Source organism: Notothenia rossii (genome assembly GCF_949606895.1).
Source record: "Notothenia rossii genome assembly, chromosome: 3".
Taxonomy (NCBI): Eukaryota; Metazoa; Chordata; class Actinopteri; order Perciformes; family Nototheniidae; genus Notothenia; species Notothenia rossii.
Window position 1 is genome coordinate 10510544 of NC_136901.1, and position 19676 is coordinate 10530219.

General features: G+C 39.7%; 2 protein-coding genes across 2 annotated transcripts; one reads left to right on the plus strand and one right to left on the minus strand.

Annotated features, from left to right (window-relative positions):
* Positions 1-101: 101 nt before the first annotated feature.
* Positions 102-10181, plus strand: gpr137c (G protein-coupled receptor 137c). The gene is made up of 8 exons (XM_079668748.1): positions 102-1183; positions 4192-4241; positions 4475-4582; positions 4671-4809; positions 5435-5584; positions 6011-6136; positions 6238-6362; positions 6501-10181. The coding sequence occupies exons 1-8, from the start codon at positions 809-811 to the stop codon at positions 6757-6759; spliced, it is 1332 nt and encodes a 443-aa protein (XP_079524874.1). The 5' UTR covers positions 102-808; the 3' UTR covers positions 6760-10181.
* acp2 (acid phosphatase 2, lysosomal) lies at positions 9566-17432 on the minus strand. Its single transcript, XM_079668753.1, has 13 exons — positions 17229-17432; positions 15114-15209; positions 14808-14894; positions 14590-14650; positions 14424-14515; positions 14247-14345; positions 13763-13852; positions 12949-13032; positions 12809-12857; positions 11629-11711; positions 11422-11528; positions 11075-11250; positions 9566-10993 (listed from the first exon to the last, which is right to left on the minus strand). Exons 1-13 carry the CDS (start codon positions 17316-17318, stop codon positions 10848-10850), a joined length of 1260 nt encoding a protein of 419 aa, XP_079524879.1. The 5' UTR covers positions 17319-17432; the 3' UTR covers positions 9566-10847.
* Positions 17433-19676: the final 2244 nt, after the last annotated feature.

Below are 19676 nucleotides of genomic sequence, written 5' to 3' on the forward strand. Positions count from 1 at the left end.
TGTTTTAAAGTTTTAAATGTTATTCCCTATGTTGTGTTTCTGAGCACGGAGACATTTTTTGCTTTTATTTTGAAGGTAAAAGTGCTTTTCCGCCACTGTTGGTTATCGCTTAGTAACTTGACGCACATGTCTGCGAGTTGTTTTGATGCCTCTTTTCTGTGCAAGAGACGCCCACGTGCGTCTTTTAGCCAATACCATGATGGAGCAGTTTTTGACTTGAACAAATTGCCAATATAGCACATAAAGGCGGGCATTATTACAGCTGACATCATCAGTAACCAATGGAGTGAGGAAGCTGCGGAGGTTGGTCGGTAAGATTAGCCAATGAAATGGCGCACTTGGAAATGGGTGTGTGGACTTCGTTATCTCGGAAACTGGCGAGAATCTGTGGCTCCGGAGTCAGCTGTTTCACAAGAACATGCGTAGTGTTGAGCCAAGATGGCGTCCTCTGCAGGGCTTTTCAGTTGTAGTTGAGAACAAGGGGGCGGGTCTTAAACTGCATCACAGCTGATCTGGAGGTTTTTCCCCCTTAAGTTGTTTTTTGCAGAGAGCAGCTTTGCAGACATCCACACAGGGGGACCTCTCTCTTGTTTTCTTCCTTGTCATTTTGGAACCTAGCGAATTTAAAAGAAGATCCTATAATCGGATTCAAGCCCCAGCGCAGCTTTATTATGGCAATTGTTTTAAGAAAAACATGTTTTTTTCACCCGAATACCCTTGTTTTTTGTCATCCACGGCGGATTTAGCCTAGGTTTTAGTGCGTTTGCCTTCCCTGCATCCCATGTGTTAGTCCGAGCCTTCAGTGGAGATGTTTTCGGCAGGAGAGGAGCTTAATTCCCATTTGTTTACCTCACTGAAGGAGTCCCCTGGAGCTGCAATCTCGCCAACACTGGAGCTCAGTCTCACTGCCGTCTACACCTTCCTCTACTCATTGCTGTTTGTTTTCGTGTACCTGCAGCTCTGGCTCATTTTGCACTACGGACACAAGCGCTTCAGCTTCCAGAGTGTGTTTTTGTTTCTGTGCTTGCTCTGGACTGCATTGAGGACGACCCTCTTCTCTTTCTACTTTAAAAATGTGGTGCAGGCCAACCAGCTGCAGCCTCTGGCCTACTGGCTGCTCTACTGCTGCCCTGTCTGCCTGCAGTTCTTCACCCTATGCCTCCTCAACCTCTACTTCACACAGGTAGGACTGCACTCTGGGTCTGTGTGCGTCTGTGTTAGAGACAGGGTGTGCAGTGTTTGTCTGTGACCCAATTTCATAAAGCTGCTGACACTGCAGTTTTGTGTTCTTTGTTTTTATCTGATTTCACACAAAAACACATGTAACTACCATGCATGTAAATGGAATTGTTATTATCCTATTATTCTTTTGTATCCCACTAACTTCTTCCCTATATATCCTAAGTCCTTCTCACCCACTGCCCTGTGGGCCCCTAGCTCTTCGTGGATGATTACCCAATCTTAGTTAAAAGTGAGCAATGTGTCACAATGGCTTTGACACATTGAGTTTGCATGTCAGTTGTCCTTTTAGTAAAAGATAAAAGAGCAGCTATTCAAAAACGAGGCTTTGAAAGTACACCTCTTTGCAAAAGCTCATTTGATCAGTTATGTTGGACATTCTTTCATTATTGCTTTATAAACCGTTTACTAAATTGGTCAAAGGATTTGCAGAACAGATTTATTGTTAATATATGCTCCTCTCTCACCCTTAAGAGTCTATGTCAATATAATAATACCTTTACAAAGTACGTATTGTTTCATGCAGTGTGCAAACAAATGGCACATACCATTTTATCACATTTAACCTAACTTTGAATTTCTTGCTGGTACAGTACTTCCCCTGTTGAGAGGATTGTGTGTCAGAATAGCCAGAAAAGCATGTTTTGCATATTGCAAAATGACTCAGGATGCAGTAGGATATCCTGATATGTTTGGCCTAATTGATGTATGTATTCAGACATATAAAATAATATTGTGGTGTAAGGATATTAGAGGACAGATTTATTCTTGTTTTCAGGCAACCAGCAAAGATGAAGATGCACCTGGCTAAAACAAAGTCCCTTATGTAATCATGCATGTGAATTTAGATGTGTTGGTGAGTGGGCTTTGTTACCTTTACACAGGGCCAGACTAGCTGCTCTCTTCCGTGTCCACTCTTTATATCCAACATTTCGTCCTTGAAGATGGGAGAATGTGGTCACTATGGTCACCATCGGCCTAAATGTTCCAGAGTGGAGTGTGTTACCTGATTTGAAGCAGCTTTTTTAGGTGGCTGTTGGTCTGAAAAGCCTGCAAATTGACTCAGTTCATGTCTCTGGCATTGACTGATTACTGAACAGGCCTACCAAGTGACAGGAAGCATTTTGGCCTTCAACTAAAATGTCATTAAAGAGACTCACACAACCAGGGCACTCCAGATGACCTATAAGCAACATAAAACATACAGAGGGATGCAAAACAGCTGCAAAGAGACACACAAACTGAAACTAACTACCATAAGGTCTGTGTGTCTTGCCCCTATGTGGGAGAGGTGGTGGGGCATGTTGCATGTCTGTTTCTAGGGGCCCACTGTCTCATAATCCTCCCATGATCCTGGGGTGAGAGCTGTTAAGATCCCCCAGTAAAGCCCTATTAAGCCTCCTGTGATGTGTTTCATTCAATCAGTGCACAAGATTCAAACGTCCCTGACGAATCCTGTGTGCCAGTGGTTTCTGGGAGACAGAGTGAGACACAGTTGGTGTCAAAGACCTGTTTGTTACTCCCTCAGGAAACACCTACACACTTTCAGTTTGTTACCATTCAGTCACTGCTTCAAAGGAAAACACAGAATCTAACAGAGAGTGGGAGTAGAAAAAGGAAACACGTTCAACTTGAGTGGAGATTTGGTGATGAAGTTAAGGGTGTCTTATGACCGCTGAATAATCATCGTAGCCCCTCAGCTGATCTGCGACCAGTTAGTCTGCACTTCCTTTGAATAAAAACGAATGTATCACATGTATGGTGGCTGCCATTTTCCTTCCACTTCTGAGCCAATGATGTTCTACCTAGTTATTAGGTTCAAATGTATGCATCTCTATCATGTGACTGTGCCACCTCAGCGGATACACTTTTCCTACTTGAGGCTGAATGTCTAGCCAGGTCAGGCCTGAGTTATAGATCATAGAAACATTGACCAATCCTGATGAAACAAATTCACTTTACAGTCTTAGTTATACTAGTTACCCATCAACACATGCTACTGAAAGTTTTAAACAAAAACACTGAAGCAGCTATCACCAACACATTGATATTAATAATGAATGAAATGACTAGTATTTGGAAAGTGCATGGTCACTCAAAGTCACAAACACACAGAAAAGTCATCCAACCCTAGCATTTTAGTGTCTTTCAGCTCCTTGTTTTGTTTCACACTGTTTGTGCTGCATTTGTGTAACAACTGAGAAAAATAGGCCAAGTAACGCATGCCATAAGCAGAATGCTGATACAACATCATGCCACCATCTGACACACACTCATGTGTGGAAATACTTGTGTGTGTTTTCTGATGAGTCAGGCATGACCTCTGTGATTTACTTCCCCCTTATTGCATTTTAGCTCCTTCTTCCTATAGAAAATAAAATGGTTGGGTTACAAACATCGTATCAAAGCTTATTCTCTGCACAGAGGGAAATAATAATTTAGCTATACATTTGTAGGCATACAGTATAGGGCAAACAAAGTATGTAATGGGGTCGTGTTCTTTTGGCTTGTTGCTTGCAAATTACCTCTCCTGACCTACATTCTCACACGAAAGTGTTTACACTGTGTGTGTGTGTGTGTGTGTGTGTGTGTGTGTGTGTGTGTGTGTGTGTGTGTGTGTGTGTGTGTGTGTGTGTGTGTGTGTGTGTGTGTGTGTGTGTGTGTGTGTGTGTGTGTGTGTGTGTGTGTGTGTGTGTGTGTGTGTGTGTGTGTGTGTGTGTGTGTGTGTGTGTGTGTGTGTGTGTGTGTGTGTGTGTGTGTGTGTGTGTGTGTGTGTGTGTGTGTGTGTGTGTGTGTCACAGGAATCTCTACAGGCTGTGTTGAATTCACACTCTTCCTCTAAATGAACCCTCATTTTCTGTCCGATCTCCAATTTTCAAATACCATACCTGGATTATTAAATGAGTACAAAAACATAATTTATGATTTTTATGTTTTTCTGTCTTTGTTTAGGTGATGTTTAAGGCTAAAGCCAAGTATTCTCCAGAGCTCACTAAATACAAGTGAGTCTGTCCTTTTGATTGATTTATTATTGCCTATCCTTGACATTATATCAGAAATGGTTCTCTAATCAATTGTTGAAATCTATATCTAATAAAACGCAATAATAATTGTGTATTTTATTGTATGAGACAGAATATTCCTTCCTCCCTGCCATGAATTTAAATGAGATGTTGCTTATGAATTTAGTTTTGGTTGTCTTCTTACTCTGTCTGTTTTTGCCTCCTCTCCCCAGGGTTCCTCTGCGTCTGTTCTTCTTGTGTCTCAGTATATTTTTCCTGGTGGTCAATTTAACTTGTGCGTTGTTAGTGCAAGGAGCTCTGGAGCGCTCGGAGTCACCAAAGTAAGCAAAAACAGTAAAAACACACGTTCTCCAAGATAATAATGTCACCTTTAGAACCGCTTACCTTGAAAAACCTCCATGTCTGCAGTGATGGGGGAATCAGACACGCGGTGCTGGCCCGGGTCCTGATCAACGACAGTCTGTTTGTCCTGTGTGCCGTCTCTCTGGCCGTCTGCGTCTTCAAGATCGCCAAAATGTCCTCTGCTAATGTTTACCTCGAGTCCAAGGTAGGGATAAACAAACATTAACAAAAAGTATATTTCATTTTCTCTAAAAAAGTCAGTATTTCACAAAGTAAAGCACGGTAAAAATGTATGTTATGGTTATAACATATATAATATATGGTGTGTTTTCGTAGCAGGTATTAGGAAACACGAATCTAGTATTGTATCCCATTTTGAAACATGTAAATCTACATAATCTGGATATTAGCAGCGTTAGCATGAAAATCTCTGTGTATTAATGATAAGAAATACCAGACACTAGCTGTTACCCGGATGTATGTTATTGTCAAACCTCATTTAAAGTGTATACAGTGACACACACTATCAGAAATCCTCAAGATCACTTTATGCTTCCTTTATGTTCACTCTGAGCACAAAGGGTGATCAAGCCTAAGGTTATAGAGCCATTTGTACATGTTACTTTTGAAAATTGTGCAGTTTACGGCTCTTGGTAATGGTGTCTCAAATGTATGTCCTACAAAACTCAATTCCTGGCCTATAATCCGCCATGTTTGTCACGGGGAGGCCTCTTTTATTTGGTGGATCACATCTGTGGCCCATATCTGACATCCAATTTCAGCCGGCTGATGCCTGTCTTGTAATAATAACCACAGTAATCTTCCCCCAGGGTACATCAGTGTGTCAAGCTACAGCCATAGGAGCCGTGGTGATCCTGCTGTACACATCCAGAGCCTGCTACAACCTGGTGGTGGTGGCCCTGTCGCCGCAGGACAGACTCAACCCCTTCAACTACGGCTGGTTCAGCGTTTCCGATCAGGTACTGCCCCAAGTGTTGGAAAACAGGCTTGTTTTGAGCCAGACACCCACTGCCCTATGTGTGTGGACAGTCCATTTTATGAGATTGGGGGAAGCAATGCTTAGTGGGGTAAAGGGCTTTGTTTGGCTAAAAATAAACCAAATCTCACCAGTGTGTGTGTCCTCCTGACCTACATCATGGCTCAGGAATTAAGACACACAGCCCATTTCAAAGAGGGGTTGTTTGTGTGTGTTGGACACCTAATGTGTGGATATCATCTGTCACGAATGATGTCATTAATCTGTCTGTATACCTGCTGTGAGTACCATATCTCAACATGTGTATAAAATGTTCTAAGTGTAAATGTATAAAATACAATATTTTCTGTTTGTTAACCGTGCTCAAGAGCCATGATATCATTATGCATTATGTTCATGTGTGTTACAGGCTGATGTGCAAGAGATTAGCGGTGAAGCCTACATTGTGTTTGGGATCATTCTGTTCTTCTGGGAGCTGCTACCTACAAGTTTAGTGGTGGTTTTCTTCAGAGTCCAGAAACCCAACCAAAACCTGGTAAAATAACAAGTTAAAAATACAAATAACTGCAATAATCTGTCGTACAAAACTGTGACCTTTCAGAGCTGTAAAGTGTAATGAACTTTGATCAACTCCAGGCTCCAGGAGGGATGATCAACAGCCACAGTTTCAGCTCCAGAGCTTATTTCTTTGACAATCCTAGACGGTACGATAGTGATGATGACCTGTCAAGAAGCATTAATAGTAGGAGTGATCGAGCCAGGTAGGCATAACCCAAGCACAAATAGTCTTTAAAGCTTTGTATTGGAAAATCAATACCCTTACTGACAAAATGACTTTGGATTGATTCCTCTTATCCTTATCCTCCCTCTCCTATCTCTTGTTCAACATTTCTCCTCAGCCTTCTCTCCAATACTCCCCAGCTGGGTACGTCCAGTTGGTATGGCGCCATCCAATGCAATGGAACACTGACGGCAGGCGTCGGGACCGCCCAGCAGGCGCCATCTTCTACGGCCCCCCTGCTGTTCGCCTACGGAAACATCCAGAGTGACAACCCGCAACATCACAACTATTACTCCACCCCGCAGAATAACAACTACCACCATCACCATCACAGTAACTACTATTCAACGCCACAGAATTATTACTCTGGGTCATAAAGGTATTTCTGCACCCTACAGAATTAAACTGGGTTAGAGTTTAAAAGACTAATAGCAATTTCCTGTCACCATTTAGCTTCCCCAGATCATCATTGCAGGTACTTTGGAATGATATTCTGAGGGATTGATTTGGACCAAGTTGGGCCTAAAAGTTGGTTCGAAATGTGGTGGCATCAGTAGCTGGGGAGTTGTTTTGCTATGGCCTTTTTTTAGGACATTACTGTCTCTAAATTACATAATTGGATCAGATATAAAACACTGGACGCATGTAACAGAGTTTAAGCAATAAATCTGTCTAATACACCTAAAACCGCAAAGACCAAACTCTTTCTGTTAAATGTTTTAGTCACAAGATTGGAATCATTAGGGCCCAGATAATCATAGCCCTCATCATCTTCTTGTAAATTGCATCCAATTATGGAACACATCATTCTGCTCAGACAGGAGCCATATAGCAGGCTAGCTAACATGGCTAATGAGGAAGCTGCCATTGGCTGTTGTTCAACAGTTCTTAACACACAGACATTATGTTGACTTGACATATATTCAGAGTTATTTGGGTTGTCAAAAGAGTTGTATGACTGTTTTTAGTCAGCATGCATATTATACAATCGCCATTTAGCATAAAGAAGGGTCATTTGGCAGGAAGAGAACAGTGTAGGATTCTGGCCTGCTAGCTTAAACTAATTCTTAATAAGGCTTCTCTGACAATGAAAAACAGATGCATCTACAGAGGGTGTTTGATGTTGTTTCTTACCTTTAGGTCTGGTTACGTTTGACAGGAATTAGCAGTCGCCAATTTGCCATTGACTGTTGTAGCAGTGAGAGCTACCTTATCGCCTCCTCTAACAGTTAGCTTAAACTCAAACAAAGAAACCTATCCAAACTGAATTGCAGAAAAACAAATCAAACTTTCATCTATCCTTAACATACTTTGCAATATTATTTTGTTGGTGGCCAATCATCTTTTCTTCAAACAGTGCTTGTTAGGTTTGGTGCCACAGAAATATAACACCATTAGCAAAGCTTAAGACTTTAACCTTCCTACTCAGTAGGCTACTGGATTTTGGTTTAACGTGTAAAAAAGGCTTATTACAGTAATAATCAAAAATACTGGTCAGTTTTTTTTCAGGGTTCATAGGTGTCATCCATGTAAACTGCTTACAGCTGCAAAAGTGAGATGTATGTAGCATCCAAATGCTTGGTATCGTCAATCTCAACAGCACAAGCTTGATCAATATGAGTGTGTGAAAAATGTAACATCTAACATTTATTATAGAAGTGAATGGTGGAGGAACAGTTTCAACTGATGACTTAAATGACCGACTCAGGCTTTTAACTCAATTTGCTCGGTTCCGAGAACATGCCAGAGCTGTTGGATTATTTAAACAGCAGCTTAATCCAGGTTTACTTCCCCATTCATAATACAATGGAAACTACATTACAACCTTTAACAGGTGTGCTGAATGTTTGGGATTAAAAAAACATATCATAGATTCTACTGGGCAGAAGCACTATCATTTGGAGGATATTTAAATGAAAGTATCATTCTGCATTTAACATTGGAAGAGCCCTAGGATTGTACATTACCAGGTTGAAAATATCATTTTTTTTTTTCAAAAAACATTTGCTGAAGCAACAATTTGCACTTAGGAAAAAGTTCACCTTAAGAGAAAAAAGCGTTACTTGTTTTATGCGTGTTCTCCAATCATCGTCTGTGTTTTATCTTTTAATATTTATCCCTTTTGAGAAAGAAAATATCAATGTGCCATCACATTAATTCAAGGAAAATATTTTTGCACAAGAGCGATCGGATAATGTATTTTTAAAGGTTCGTGTGTCACCTTAATCGATTTCTAATCTATGTATATTGGAGTCCGTACTGTATGTGTGTGATCTTACATTTCAGTTTTTAAAGGTTGCTTTTATAAATGTATATTTTTATTGTTTAACAGATTTGTATAGTTTATTTTTTTTCTCCTATTGTTCATTATCTCTTAAATCTTCTGAATTTCATGTCAGACTGCAGCCTGTAAGCAATATTTCACTTTGATGGAACATTTGTGGCATATATGACCCAGCTATAAGATGAAAATCAGTGTACGCATCTTAGAGCTGAATGAGAGAAATGTGACCCAACATCACGATACTTAAACAGACTTCAGCTGTCATGAAACTCAATCTGTAAATGACCAAGCAAACATTGACTTCATATCAGAAAACACAGGACACTGAAATACAATGGAAATTAAGCTGTTCTCCTATTTCAGAAGTAATCTCATCTGCAGTGCATGCTTCAGAGTGCAAGATCTCAGTGTCATCCTTTTTTTCCAAGGTGATATCATTTATGTAAAAATGTCGCCCTATCTGCTTCAACATGGCAGAGATGATTGTGTTATGATTAGTTCATCATGTTATTGATTGTTTTATCTGTGGCCATATTGAATGTAACCTGACAGATCACTAACGATGTATGCAAGAAAAGCACTACCATGTTTAAATAAAGGCCTACTGCACTGTTTTGAAAATTAAAATAACCCGTTTTTCAAATGTTGTTCTGTAAAAGTGTTATAGGGGAAATGAACCTTTCTACCTGGCAGTGTCACACAGAGTACAAGTGTGATCACTGCCATAACTGTGCACAGACATGCTAGTCATGTGCATGAGTTTAACAGTTAACAAGTTTATAAGGAACATCCAAATTAAGTTGAGACAGCAGCTGGTCGATCACTGCGAGACACGGCAGGCTGTGTATCTCTGCTCTGAGACACACGTGATGCAAAGGAATCCACATGTTTCACTATGCTGTGTTTCTGCAAACATTTGCAATGATTGAGCATTTATTTTTTTAAACAAGCAACACATTCTCAAAGTCTGATGAATCATTTCGTACAGATAGCTCGGAGTAGGCCGACGTATGACTGTTATTGCAACATTTGAAATCATAATATATAGATTTTCCAGTAAATATCTTGTTTTATGTAACAATGATTTTTGACAATATGTAACCTAATTAAACATCCAGAATCCTGAAAAGAAATATCCTTGTCAAGCCTGCATTTGGAATAAATTAGATTTCTTTAAAATGATTAAACACACATAAAACAAAAAGGCAGCTAGATTCAAAGACACACACATGTAAAGATCTCCAGTGTTTCTAGTATCCCCTTAAAAATGTATATTATGTGAAGCTGATTTACATTATCATGAAATGTGATTCTTGTTTTTGCCCAATTTTTATTTGACTTATTTGTTCAAACCAGCTCTTTCTGGATAAGTGACACTTTTAGCATCGAGCTGCTGCTCAAAAATGTGAAATGCTACAAAAATATTTGGCATCCAAACAAATGCACATCCCACAATTAAAAATATTTAAGGCATCACGGTCATTAGGATTACACGTGCATTCAAACAAATGTATTCCTCCTATTCAAAAAGTTATCCTTTTTTGGAAACAGACCAGGGCTGGAAACATTCTGGATTCAGTATTAAGAAATGTTTTGCCTTTTTAGTCAACATCTTGGGCGTCATCAGGTTAAGTATTATTAGGGCTGTCTTTAAGAAATATTAGACAAACCAGGAAGAAAAGCATGATTACATAATTTAAGATTACAACTGTATCACTATCTTCTGCATCCAATCGAGTCCCGCTATGCTTGAAAACCCCCAGATGCAGTGTCTGTATGAGCACATTTTGGGAAAATATGTGTATAAATATGAGCTTATTTGGCTGATTGGAGATCAGACCCCAATGGGAGAACACAGACCCTTTTCCCTGCTGTGTTTTCTTGATGTGGAAATCAGTCCTGGTCCCTCCAACAGCCTGTCTCTCAGCACTCATGTTAGCTAGTGACAGGGAGGCATTTTAAAACCTGTGCTTCCCTAAAATCTTATTTAAATTCCTCTCTCTGACCCAACAAAATCAGGTCGTTTTGGACAACAACTCACTCTTTAAAGATTTTAATTGTTGTGGCTCCCGAACCGTCAGAAAGGTCACTCGGGAGTTTAAGAGTTCAAAGTCCTTCTTCGTCGCTGCTGCCCCAAGATGCCGGGCTTTCCGATCTCCGGGGAAGGAGTTTTTGCTTCTGTCAGGATTCATCTCCCACGTCCTGGTTGACGACATGACTGTATCCCCGGTTGTTGATTGGCTCCTTCTGCCAACAAATAACTCCGAGGAGGAAGGCGACGAGGAAGATGAGCAAAGAACAAGACACCGCCAGACTGATGATCACCTCTGAAGATGGAGAATGGAGGATTAATGGAGGCACAAACAATCTTTGTATTTTTATTGGAGCAGTTTTTAGTGTGTGTTAACCTGTATCTCTCCCTTTTGACGGCAGTTGGCACTCTTTGTCTCTGTCGTCTGAAATGGAGAGCTTTGTAATTCTCACAAAGTCATCTAGGGAGCAGTCAAGAGAGCAGCCTGGTATCTGAAGAGGGTACGGCTCCACTGTGCTGTCGTTCCGGTAGAACATGGACACAGAGGCAGAGCTGGAAAGAAAGGGAGAGTTGTACTGTCTGTGATGTCACATTTAAATACATGTAATCTTCACTATCAGCTGTTTGGACGCATTAACAGACCTTAAAACATCACCATTTTTGTTTGTGTATTTGTAAGTCTCGTCTATTTATTCCACTGTTTGTAAAAGGTTGTTTTTTTACCCGCTTTTCTCCTTGTAAAGCTCAATTATATGACAGGAAGCATAAGGTGGCTGTCTTCCGTTGAACACATTCAGACTGGCCTGAAGAGCAGCTACCGTGGTGTCGTGCTGTTGAACAGGAACACATTAAAGGAATTAGACTAAACAATACGGTGTGGTTAGCTTGGCACAAAGACTGGATAAAGAGGAAACAGGAAGTGATTCCTACCGCTGACAGCATCATCAGTTTCAGCCTCTGGTCTGGGACGGCCATTGTTGAAAGTTTCTTGACTATTTCTCCCAATAGCATACCTGGAAGAAAGTCAGCAGTTTGTATATCCATATGCATAATTCAAAGGTTTACAGTCATTCTGGATAATAAAATGAGAAAAATAAACGGGGTGCTCTCTTTTCCTCTCCCTCTCCTGACAGCACGTCAGTCTCGTGCAGCTCGCTGAACCTGTAATAAGTGACCCGACAGTAAAGAATGCATATATGTAGAACTAGTTTAGCTAGTTCCAGAGTAGATAAACTAGCTAAGTGTGTTAGGTCTAACTCTTAGTGTATTTTTGCTCCGCTCAACGGTCCGTCACAGCGAGGGAGCTGTGATCCGGAAGAGCTGTGTGTTCTCCGTCAGCAGCAGCTGATCTGATCTCTGATCTCTGATCTCTGGCTCGCGTTATACTTCACTCACGTTTATGTCCAAATCTATCAGATCAAGCTAGTTCTAGTTAATTATGTGACTCCCTGCTTATCAAATTACCTAAACAATAAGTGTTGCTTGGCAACGGCGTGTGGCCTCAAAGTATAGCGCATTATGCATATGTTTATATGAGGGGTCAAAATACCATGCTCATAAAATGCTCATATGTGTTTTCTCTTCATTCCCCACGCCCCAAAATAAATAAATAAACAAATCTATCAATTTTAGTAAAAGTAACGAAGTTTGAGCAGTGTGGGTTTTATATTAAGAGAGTTACACATATTTCAAAAAGCAAAGTGTAATAACTGCCTCCCTGTCAGAATGACAAAGATCCTCAGTGAAGCTCAAGCCCATGTTTCTCACTAAATTGAAAGGACAACTTATTAAAAAGATCAGTTCAATGCAACTAATGTCGTCTCAGTGTTATTGCATGATGTTAAAATTGGTTTGCCATGAATTTAGTGATGGATTGTAAAAATTTGAAATGTAGCATTTAAGTGTTTCTCAGTTGTTGTTGTTGTTGTTGTTGTTTAAATAAATCAGACACTGATGGTGCAGCGCTGCACTGTACCTCTTTATATAGGCTTTTTTTCCCTAAGGAATAGTTTTTGCGCTGCTCAGGGGGTACTTGGCTGAATTTATTTTTCAAAGGGGGTACATTATTGAAAAAAGTTTGAGAACCACTGATCTAGATAAACACACATACCTCCCATCAGCCGGCTCTTTTCTTGTTGTTTGTAGACCCCAAATGTGATCTGTGAAAATCAATCAGTACATTGAAATAGTCCTTGACTAGAAAATAGAATTTAGACCAGAAGGAAACCTCGGTGTTGCGACTTTTTTTACCCGAAATCCAAAGTCTTTGAGCCATTTGAGCTTCTCCATGACTTCAGGAGTCACCCAATCAGGAGCAGACTTGTTGTGACGGGACTGAAATCACACGAAAAACACAGGAGAATTATGAAAAGCACAAAAAAACATGTGGTTTATTAAACAAATTCAAACAATGACTAAAAGCTTTAATTAAGAAGAGTTTAGTGAGAAAGTAGTGACCTTTATGAACTTCGCGAGGACCAAAAGCACCAGTTTGAAACTTATACCAGTTCCTCACTTCTGTTCCTTAAACCAACATGTTCCTTTAAAACTGATGAAGACCAGTAAGTCACAAACCAACACCAGTTTTGGTCAGTAAGCTAGCTCAGCAGTTTACACAAACTCTTGTTCAAAATGTTGAAATGTAAACGGCTTGTCATTGTGTCTTGCATAACAGGATGCTTTTATTTTAGTTAGCTTCTTGAAAAAGGCATCTTCACTCAGTAACTTTAATGAAAGTGTGCTCATTGAAACTTGCTAATATCTCTCATAATAAAGATGTGAAGCTAGCTATCAGTCATTTTGTTTACCTTTAGTCCATGTTCTTATCTCATTTTGTACATAAGTGTTTCTCAATTGTGTTCCAATGGTGTGTGTGTGTGTGTGTGTGTGTGTGTGTGTGTGTGTGTGTGTGTGTGTGTGTGTGTGTGTGTGTGTGTGTGTGTGTGTGTGTGTGTGTGTGTGTGTGTGTGTGTGTGTGTGTGTGTGTGTGTGTGTGTGTGTGTGTGTGTGTGTGTGTGTGTGTGTGTGTGTGTGTGTGTGTGTGTGTGTGTGTGTGTGTGTGTACCTCACAAAACAGTGTGTCATACACGCTCCAGACTGACTCCACATCAGTCTTATTGAGTCCTGTTTTGTTCTTCACCAGGTCTATAATATCCTGTAGAGAAGAACACAGTATGGTTCACAACACTTTAAAGCATTTCTACGGAAGCCCTGAGAGGCAAAATAAAAATGTATGTATGGTAAAATGTACCTAAAGAAAATCTTTTGCCGGTTTATGACTAAACACGTAAAAGGACAATCTTATTTAATATGCGCTAACGTTGGGGAAAATATATACATATATATTGTGTTTCAAATAATGGAGAAATTAAGAATCCCCAGGAAGAAAACCAAAGAAATTATGATTTTACTTTACTAATTTGGAAAAGAATAAGGGGTAGTGGTGCTTCCCAGGTCAAATAGAAATGGACTTATTTGTTTCTTTATTGCCTCTCATGGCTTCTGTATTCATCATAAAAACCCAACATGCAACCCTGGAATTCCTGTACCTGGTAAGCCAAAGTGACATTGATGAATTCCTGCGTTTTTTCAGTTTCATTCATCAACAGGTCGTAGCGAGGGCAGTCACTCAGAGGGTAATTGAGAAGCTAAAAAAAAAAAGACACAAAGTTTAGACAAAGTGAATTAGAGCGAAGCGCCTATAACCTGTTTCTCTACACACATACCCTCTCTTCACTCTTTGGCACTGTGTGTACAGGTATCGGCTGCCAGGGCATATTTGGATTGAAGACCTGCTGACCAGCGGGGGGGTACAGACCTGAAGGATGGGAAAGAGGCTGTTAGTACAAGCAAGAAAAGTACTACGTAGAGAATTACTGTTAGTTCGCTGACCGGCCAGGTTGGATTCAGCGCTCATCAGGGTGCGATCGTAGTCCGTACTGCGAACGTGGATCTGAGGACAAGAAGAAAAACACCTCCATCTTGAATTCCAGCTCCGGTGGGAACGCTGTATAACACCCACATGGTAAGGGGCCCCTCTTCCTCAATATTAATGTGATTCATCGTGTCTGGGACCATGGTGCCATGTCATCTGAGAGCGGAGAGGTTACCTGGTTCCTGTCGTAGGAGTCGTTCAGGAAGCCTTTGTATCGGTTCCTCAGGAATTGGCCCAGTTCAAAATGCTGCTTCATCCCCACCTAAAAACAGAGACGACGAGTGTTTCTGAATTCATGACGACACGACATAAACTCTTGTACACTGTTGCAGAACAAATAGGGACTCAAGTGGGACAATAACAAGGGGTTCAAATAACTCAACTATAGAAATAGATTGTTTTAAAGGCAAAAAGAGTGTGCAAGACAATATGGGTGCAGATGCCATGCAAACAGTTGGATAGACAGAAATATTCATCATACCTGTGATAACTGTCCAAAGCCTTGTGGCCAGTCGCCCTCTTGATAAGGGTCTGTCGGATAGGCTTTGACTGGAGACCTGTCACCATGCCGGAACAACTGGAAGAGGGAGGACAAGACGTCAACAACACCCAAAAAAACTACACAACAAAAAACACTTTTTCTGTGGCAACAGATGTGACGTATCATTCAGTATTTTCTGTATGGAAAGAAAGGAACATACTTTAATTGGGTGATAAGCAAGGACATCAGCACAATTTCTATCTACCTTTATTTCACTTTCAGTTACCTCAAGTGACTTTTCTTTGGAATTGATCTCTATTATGGGCCCTATTTCTCACAATTTGATGGCATCTGTAGTCAACATTGCTTCTCAAAAGACAGCACTAATTTCCCCATCAGTTTAAATGTCACAAGATAAACTCTTTGTCCTTGTTTGAACTGTGTGGTTGGCTGTGATAAAGTCCGGTCAGCTGACAGTGACGGTCGGTCTTGCCAAGTGTTTGTCAGAGAATGTCTTGCCACTCAGGAGTGAAAGCAAACAGATACAAAATGTAACTGTAACAATAGGAGGAAAACAAGGACAATACTAAGAGTGAGAACAGGGAGCTTTCTCTTTTAAATGGGTCATTCACGTATAACTTCTCCTTTAAATAGAGAACTCATTGAAACCAAATTGTTAGTTTTGGTTGAAAGCATTGTTACTGGAAGACACCAAATCAAGCGTCTATTCAAGTAGAACAGTTTCGAGTTTCAATCTTCAAGCCGCCTCAGAGGAGTGTGGTTTCTAGTTTCCTCATGATGCATGCCTCCCGTCCAAACTAGCTTTAAAAAAGTGTAAATTCTATTTGAAGTGTGGATTATCCCTTTAAGACCACTAATCTCTTCTACTTTAGATGTGGCTACCTCGCAGGCAATTAGGTCTCCGGGGGCAAAAATATAAACGTCTGTTAAAGGCAGTCAACAAATACTACTTTCGTAACTTCATGTGGACCTGCCGACATATTTTAACACCGTCACAGCAAGATGCTTGATGTCTTAACACGTAAAACCTGAGCGAGTCCAATGCTATTTCAATTCCCACATCCGTAACAGGTTCCATGTCTGTTACGCTAGAAAACAAGAAATGGAGGGTGGGAAAAAGAACCCGCACACTAGTATAGAGAAATAAGAGCTTATGATAAAAAACTAATTCACTAATTTACCATCTAAATAGACAGGAGTGAGATTAAGCACACACCGAGATGTTTTCTTCTCACTAGTTTCACTTTTGCATGCATGTGTTCTTCTCGCATTGACGTCATGAGTATCTCATTGTTTCCCTGTCAGTACAATATCTTCTGTGTCCTTGGTTGCCACGGGGACAAGCATTTTTTCCAGGTGAACTTTGGACAGGTTTAGGGCTTGGCAGATGCATGCAAATACTTTATAACTGGATTCCTAATATGTGCCTTTTTTTAAAGGAATCAGAGAAACTTCCAAGCAGAGTTTCTAAATGACCAAATTGTTTTCATTCTGACCAAACTGCATCAGCAATTCTGTAGCTAACATCAGCTGTGTGGTTTTCTTAATGCAGCTGACTAGTAACCTGACAGGATGAGTGTCTAGTAATGACCATTGCTCATGTACATTGTAGTTTTAATAACCGATTTAACTTGCAGGATAGACAAAATATGTTTGAAATGCAACAGAACACAAATAACTAAAATTAGAATGAGAGTTCAGTAGACCTCAAATGATTTATTTAAAGTGTCAGCTAGACAGTTTCTAACATTCCTTGAGAAGACTTAAACATTCTCAAATTCAAATTGCTTTATGTTAAATTATAGCTATATGTGTACTTTTGCAAAGAGTAAGCCTAGTAGTCGCAATGCATTAGAAGAAAGCAGTTGTAAACCAAACAAAAAAATAAGCTTATTCTTCTAAACTAAGGGTTGCTAGGTAGATTATTAATAAGCCGAATTATTTAAAAAACATTTGCACAGAAAAGCAAAGAAAAAACAAAACTTCAAAAATGTTGAATAATAGTTCCGTAAGTGGCTAAAGAGATTCGTTGCAACTCGCTGCAGAGTTAAACATATCTTCCGTATCGTTATATTTCATATAATGTGTACTCACCACAGTCACATATACTAGTTGTTTTTCTGCTGCAGCTTCTCCACATACAGAGCCAACCATTAAAACAAAGAGCACCACAGCGGACTCCATGTTTTCGTCTGTATGAGCGGAGTGCTAACCTATATTTGCTAACCAGAGATGATTGTCGGTTCCTTAGGTCTCCTGTCTGAGCGGCGTCAAGACAACCACTACATTTAAAAAAAAAAAACTAAACCGGAAGTTAAGGAATAAAACGTAGCGTAAAGGTTAGCGAATAAACCGCATGTCTGAGAGCACGTGAAGCATTATGAAGACAATAATGTATTTAGTTTATTATTTTATGTGCATAGTTACATTTTACCAGTAGTTCTTTTTCATTTTTAGTACAAACATGTAAGACGTAACTTAGCTTGCCTTTTATTTTTGAAATAGATAGCCTGCGTAATGTTAGCTGACTTCACAAGGAAAGGGAAAACGGAAGTGACGTGTCATCAGATCCGTGTGCGTACATGTCAACAGTCCGGACTTCTCAATTGAATATCATCCACAAACTGCGACACAACAGACTTAATTCATTGACTTCACTGTATTTTATTAAATCACTAACATCCACAAACGACAGGCATGGTTCTCGTTATCTTCTTCGACATTTATGAAAAAAAACACATTATAGTTTTGTAAATTATTGAGTGTAAAATTCTCTTAATAAGGCTATCAACATGTTGAGTTAATTGTGTCAAAAGGAAAACGTTTTGAAGATATTATTAAAAAATGTATATTATTTTGACTATCATACCATTTTGAGTTTAAGGGTTGCAGTTGCTATTGTGTGCCACTAGAGTTCAGTGTTGTGTCATATCAGACATGCAGTATTTGCAATGTTGCGGTGTATCCTTTAAAATCAAGTACTGATTACAATAATGTGCCTATAGGTAAAATATGTCGCTGAAACCTTTGATTAACTGATCAAACATTTAGACCTGGGGATTTTTAACATTATACTGGATAAACAAAGATTAAACTACATGGAGAAATATGTTCAGAACCATAAACCGGTTACTCAGAATACAACTTCAACAGATTTATTGACATAAAATAATCAATGTGTGTTTTGATCTTGAGAGCAGTTAGCCCGTGAAACCTTTGGTGCTGAGCTGACATATCCCTGACATGATCCCCTGGTACACGGATCTGTGTTTACACAGTGAAAAGCAGCTTTGTTGTGTGACAAGAAGCATTAATCCCGGATCCCAGTGGTAATCTAATCCTCAACTACCTTTTTTTCCTGACCAGTATTCATCTACACTATTGTAACATTGTAAAAACGTTCTTTTACAAGCAAATACACTGAATAAACATGAGGAACATGGCCTCTTAGCTAATATCAATGTTTTAACAATTACATTTTCTCTATCCTGTTTGGTTTATAGTATATTTTGTAATAACTGTAAGATTAGTGAAATATCTTTAGAAAACGTCGTAGTTGGACACTTGAACACGGTGTGACCACTGTATTTTAAATGTTAAGAGGCAGAAATCAAAAGGAGACAGAATATTTGGTGAAGCTTTAGACTGTATTTATATATGTATTACTCTGGGTGTATTTGCCAGTCTTAACTATGAGTGGGGTGGGTGTGTTGCAGATGTTGCACTGTATAATAGGTAAAAGTTTGAAAACCCAATAACCTAATTTGAATAACAAGTTTCATTTCACTTTGACTCTCCCCCTGCACAAACACTTTCATCACAACACAGCTAAACTCCCCTTACAGCTGCCAAATACTGAACATTGCGTTGCTGCTATGGCAACTACTTCTTCAGCTACCACTTTTACAAATATTACAACTATATCTAGTATTACCATACTGAAAATTAACCTTAAAGGATATGAGCTCCTAATTGCAGCTGTTCTTCTTTTACTTGTATCAAAATCAGCTTGCAGTACACACAGTTTAGAAAAAGAGTGAACAAACCAGGATAATGCCACGGGTTTTTTTGAGATGGCACACCTGGACATTATCACAAATAAAAGATCACCGCAGAACAACACAGATTAGTGTTGTAGTAAACCCTGTGGGAATCAGTACTGAACATCCCATGAACTGCCTGCAAAACATAGTGCCCGCAAAACAACAGTATTCGGCATTCAGCAGTATTCCCTCAGATTATATGCCAAATGATTGCACATCTTTGCCAGTAAAGTGTCAACAATACGCCCTTTGTTCCTTTGTGTTTGCCCTCAGGCTGCTTATATATGTGTTACTAAATCCCGGCGAAGGTGTTTTTGTTCATATCTCAGACTAATGCTGAAAACACATGCTAACCTGGCTTAACCCGGATAAATTAACACTTGTGCAAAAACAGAAAAATAGGCATTGGATGAATGTCACAGATCACACACACCGGCATCAACAAAAACAATCAGACAATAGTGATTAGAGAAGGCTGGGATTACCCTTAATCTGTAGT

Coding starts and splice junctions, on each gene's coding strand:
- gpr137c (XM_079668748.1), top strand. CDS start 809: ATGTTTTCGGCAGGAGAGGAGCTTAATTCCCATTTGTTTACCTCACTG. Junction 1,184..4,191: donor TCAACCTCTACTTCACACAG/GTAGGACTGCAC, acceptor GTCTTTGTTTAG/GTGATGTTTAAGGCTAAAGC. Junction 6,363..6,500: donor AGTAGGAGTGATCGAGCCAG/GTAGGCATAACC, acceptor ATTTCTCCTCAG/CCTTCTCTCCAATACTCCCC.
- acp2 (XM_079668753.1), bottom strand. CDS start 17,318: ATGGAGTCCGCTGTGGTGCTCTTTGTTTTAATGGTTGGCTCTGTATGT. Junction 14,895..15,113: donor GCTTTGGACAGTTATCACAG/GTATGATGAATA, acceptor CTCTGTTTTTAG/GTGGGGATGAAGCAGCATTT. Junction 14,651..14,807: donor ACTCCTACGACAGGAACCAG/GTAACCTCTCCG, acceptor TCTTGTCCTCAG/ATCCACGTTCGCAGTACGGA.